This window comes from Momordica charantia, assembly GCF_013281855.1.
Source record: "Momordica charantia cultivar OHB3-1 chromosome 6 unlocalized genomic scaffold, Mcharantia_2.0 BLBB01000006.1, whole genome shotgun sequence".
Taxonomy (NCBI): domain Eukaryota; kingdom Viridiplantae; phylum Streptophyta; class Magnoliopsida; order Cucurbitales; family Cucurbitaceae; genus Momordica; species Momordica charantia.
The window spans coordinates 9460709-9465452 of NW_028275164.1; the positions used below are offsets into that span (position 1 = coordinate 9460709).

Consider the following 4744-nt stretch of genomic DNA (forward strand, 5'->3'; position numbering starts at 1 on the left):
TTTAACCTATTTCCATGTTAATATCCTATAAAATAAAATTTATAAAGTTTGTTTTCTAACATGTTAATTAGAAGAGCATCAATAAAATTTTACACCCACATTTGAATGATACTGTTTTTGTCATATTTTTATTTAAACTATGTTAGATTTGCAACTATCTAATTCGTTACCCTGCGACTGAACCTAAAAATTTAATTAGCTATGTATATGCAGTATTAATATCACTCTGGGAAATAAATGATATTACAAGGGTTTAAGCTCGAACTATTTGTGCAAATCCAGGAGTGTAAAGAACCGACACGACCTGAAAACAAACTAAATCGAAAAGTTGCAGTAGAGGGTACTTCTTCATTTTGATCAACATTGGCTGGGGAAAATTTCAAAAGTTTGCTTTCACCTAGATTTTCTAAGACTCCTTCACTTGTCGAAGTCATTGGGGAATCTCCTGCAACATCAAAAGGCAAATTAATAAATAGAGAATTGCTAATATTAGGTAAAGCACTGAATTTTTACTGAGCAGATTTATCACTTTCAAGTTCTATATTAGATATCCAATAAATGAATTAAATTTATTCAATCCATCAACTTAAGTTTTTCGGTTGAGTGGTAGTTTATTCAGATAGTATCAGAGTCGAAAACGCTCAAACGAGCAACTAGTCCAAAAATGGGATCCGGGACAAGATCGATGAGCCAAAAAAACCACGATCTCACATTGAAAAGAAAAGGGATCTTACAATAGTCTATAATAAACATGAGCTACTTTTGTCATTGTCAATTGATTTTTAAATGAAATCTCATGCATATTAATATATTAATATTCATGGAAAAGAACCCATTACAATACAAAAGAAACTCAGTCTAATAATAGATCAAATAGTTATCAAAGGCCTTAAATTAAACTACAACTATAGCATCCATAAATAGAAAAATTGATTCTGAGAGAAAAGGGGAAAGGAGACACCGTGTTTTAATCTCTATTATTCGTGCAAGTTTTTTTAATTTAATCTTTATTATATTAATATTTTTCAATTTAGTCCTTCAATGTTAGAATTGACTCCTGATAAACTTATATAACTAAATTGGTGAAAATTTAAATGAATAAAAATGTCGTCTAATACACACAAAGTTTCTAACTTCTTCAAATTTATAAGAAATTTGTTGAATATTATTACTTGCACACAACATTGAGTTTACCTACACAACAAATAAAGGAGAGTAGAAATACAAACATATATGTACTAGCTTGTAGCATATGTGGTGATCACAAAAGTGATTTTAATCATATTCAGAATCACTTTCAAACATATCTTATTGTTTAACAATTATGCCCTAAGCTAGGTACATAGTACGAGATAGACGTGGCTCGACAGATAGGTACAATGGCTTGGGAAGGGAGAGTTCATTAGACTCAGAGAAGTCTATCTTTGTCATTCCTTGTGGTAAGCTCCATGAAAATGCTTGTAGCATTCGAGCAAATAGCATCATAGTAATAGTAGTGCCCAGTGAGCTACCTATGCAGCCTCTCCTCCCTCGAGTGAATGTAATGAATCTTAGATACGGTTCTGACAATCCCAATTCAACTGTCTTATCCTTTAGATGACGTTCGGGATCAAATCGCATTGGATCCTCCCAAATCCTCGGGTTTCGACCGAGCCCCGACCGACTTAGTAAGACTTCACTACCTTTTGGAATTAAGTAACCAGCTACAACAATGTCAGAGTTTGAGACATGAGGAACATTGAATGGTGAAAAGGGATGAAGTCGAAATGATTCTCTTGCACATGATGTGAGATACTTGAGTTTGGGGATATCAGATTCCTCAACAAGCCTCTCTCTTCCGATTTCTCTGTCCAATTCTTCGACTGCTTTCTTGAGAATCTTTGGCTGATTCATCAATTCTGCCATTGCCCATTCCACTGCATTTGAAGGATTATCTATTGTCGCAATTTGTAGCTCCTGCCATTATGATGGAAATTAAAGGGTTCACATCCTTATTAACAATATAAGTAATGTAACTTGTTCGAGCAATAGGTATAGTATCTACCAATAATTGTATATATGCATGCATGAATATTATATATTACCTACTATTGTTCTGACACGCGGACCCTTTCAAAAGTTTATAATAGATGTAGACTATTCGTCTCACTGTCAATTGATTTTGAGATGGAATAATGTACGAATATTGATATGATATCAGAGTCGGTTTATAATAGATATGGACTAGTCATCTCATTGTCAATTGATTTTGAGATGGAACCATGTACGAATATTGATATGATATCAGAGTCCAAAAAATTCGAAATAACATCTAATAGATATGGAATCCATGAGATGAAAATGACAAAATAATGTAGTATTTGAATAGTTACCATGATTTGAGTCTTGATCTCTTCGATGGACAACAACGATTTTCCGTTCTCGTCTTGAAGTGAGATGAGGATATCAAGAATGTCCACAACCTCTTTGTTGTTCCCATCTTTCCATCGTTTCACTCTCGCATTAATAATGTGTTCGTCATACTTTCTAATGACTTTCAAAGCATTTTTCACAATCTTCTGGTGTCCGTCCAAATCCAAGGTCCTTAGACAAGGCATATAATCTGATATCGAAAATGCATAAACATGGTTGAGTATTGTAAACAAAGCTTGAGTATGCTCTTCTTCTTCAAAAGTTGGCCCCCCATCTTCCCTTCCTCCACCGTAATACCTTGTATTGAATATCATCTGTCTAATAATGTTGCCACAAAAATGCTGCGTTATGCTCCTCACGTTCACAATGTTATTGTGAGTGGCAGTGAGGGTGAAAATGTAACGCACAAGAGTGTCAGCTTCGTGGATTATGTGGGCAGACATTGTACGAAGAGTGGAGGAATTGAGTATTTTGGAAACAAGTATTTTCTTCATCTTCTTCCATTGGTCTTCCGAGGGTGTGAAAATAGTGCCACGAAATCCACACGTCAAGATATTGTTGATCATAGGGACAGGGCGTGATGAAAAGGCAGCGTCGTGAGTTTTCAAGAATTCGAGGGCAAGTTCTGGAGAAGTCACTGGAATTATATTGGTACTTCCGAGACGGATGCAAGCAATTTCAGTGTCGAATTGTTTCATGATTGCATGCACCCATTTGTGTGGCTGTGTTGTGTGACTGCTCCACATTGCAATGGCTGGAAGGCAGCCAAGAAGAGGCCATGGCTTTGGGCCTGGTGGGAGTGGGACTGGCTCAGGCACAGCTGCTGCTGCTGAATGCTTCCTAATTTTCATCCTCAACATCACAGCAACAATGGAAGCCATGAAAACAAACAAAGTGCTCAAGGTTTTGGTTATGGAAATTGAAGATTTTTGATCAGCCAATTGACTCATAATGGATAAGAAAGCTTCCATGACTCTCCTCTCTCTCTTTTTCTCTCTCTCTCTTTATGAGTGTTTGATGAATGGATTCAAGATACAGGAAAGTGTGTGTATATATACTACTGGCACTTGAAAATGGACAAAACAATGTGGTCCATCTCCAAGCTAAGGCTAAAACTTAGTAAGGTTCTTTATTTTATTTTCCTTCTTATTCCTTCTTATGTTGAACAGAATATAATAAAATTATAAAAAAATGTCTTAACCAGAATTATTATTAACCATAGCGTTCTTCATTCACTTTCTATGTTTTTGGTCATTTAAAGTATGAACTTTCATATATTTCAACTCTTCATAGAACTTCAAGTTTATAATTCATAAACCTAATATAATATATGATTTATTCAAGCGTAGTACCTAAATACAATATTTACTTAAACTTAGAACTAAAAAAAATTGGAGCAATCAAAAGCTAAAGGACGGAGTAAAGCATGGGGATTAAAATTGATTCTACCCATCTAAAGATTAAAATATAAAATGGATAAAATGTAATGATCAAAACTACATTTTTAACAGAAAGAAATATGAATAAAGTTGAATGTAGTGATCATTTCGTTTATCATCCTCTTTTGACATAAAGATAAGTAAATAGATAAAACTATATTAGAGAGATATATCTGAAAAAATCATGTGTGCAAATTTGCATTATTTTTGAGCCGGTGGTTGAGCAATGAAATTGAAAATGAAAGCGCCTTTTTCTCTCAACTTTTTTGTCTACGTTTTTTAAGGGTATGACCCCATAATGACTTGGATACATTGTATTTGACGTTATATATATATATATTTTGCACATTTTTCCAATGGATAAATGAATAATTACCTACTGATTGGCAATTACCATTCTTTATAATGGTTGATTGAATCTTTCCCTTCATATTTTTATAACTTGTGCAAAAACAAAGTCTGAGCTTTCTTTCTTTTTATCAAACCAACAATCGATGGTTAAATCTCCACTCCTAACATTATTCAACCAAAAACAACTTTGAGTGTCACTTAGGAATGCAGAGAAGAGATAGTGTGAGGAGCTAAAACGACCATTGTGTATATCATCGTTATATCTAAAATGCTTTTTTCGACAACTGGAATGAATAGAATTAGTTTCACCAAATCAAAAAGCTCTTATATGGGTTTGAGAAATTATTTGATATGAGACATCAATTATGTTGAACATTAATATATAGTATTCCCCTAATTTGATATAACACGCTAACTAAATATTGATTTTCAGCTAGAGACATGTGAAGGTATACCCCTAATTTAACAAAAATAAAAAATTCGTTTGCCACATTTTTTTATATGGGAAGTCTAATTTATAGCAGTGATATGACCTACTTCTC

At 33.9% G+C, this 4744-nt stretch overlaps 1 protein-coding gene across 1 annotated transcript; it reads right to left on the reverse strand.

The window, feature by feature from the left end:
• Window positions 1-1258: 1258 nt before the first annotated feature.
• Window positions 1259-3425, reverse strand: LOC111017493 (tryptophan N-monooxygenase CYP79A68). The gene is made up of 2 exons (XM_022293257.2): window positions 2373-3425; window positions 1259-1956 (listed from the first exon to the last, which is right to left on the reverse strand). Exons 1-2 carry the CDS (start codon window positions 3381-3383, stop codon window positions 1330-1332), a joined length of 1638 nt encoding a protein of 545 aa, XP_022148949.1. The 5' UTR covers window positions 3384-3425; the 3' UTR covers window positions 1259-1329.
• Between the last annotated feature and the right edge of the window lie 1319 nt (window positions 3426-4744).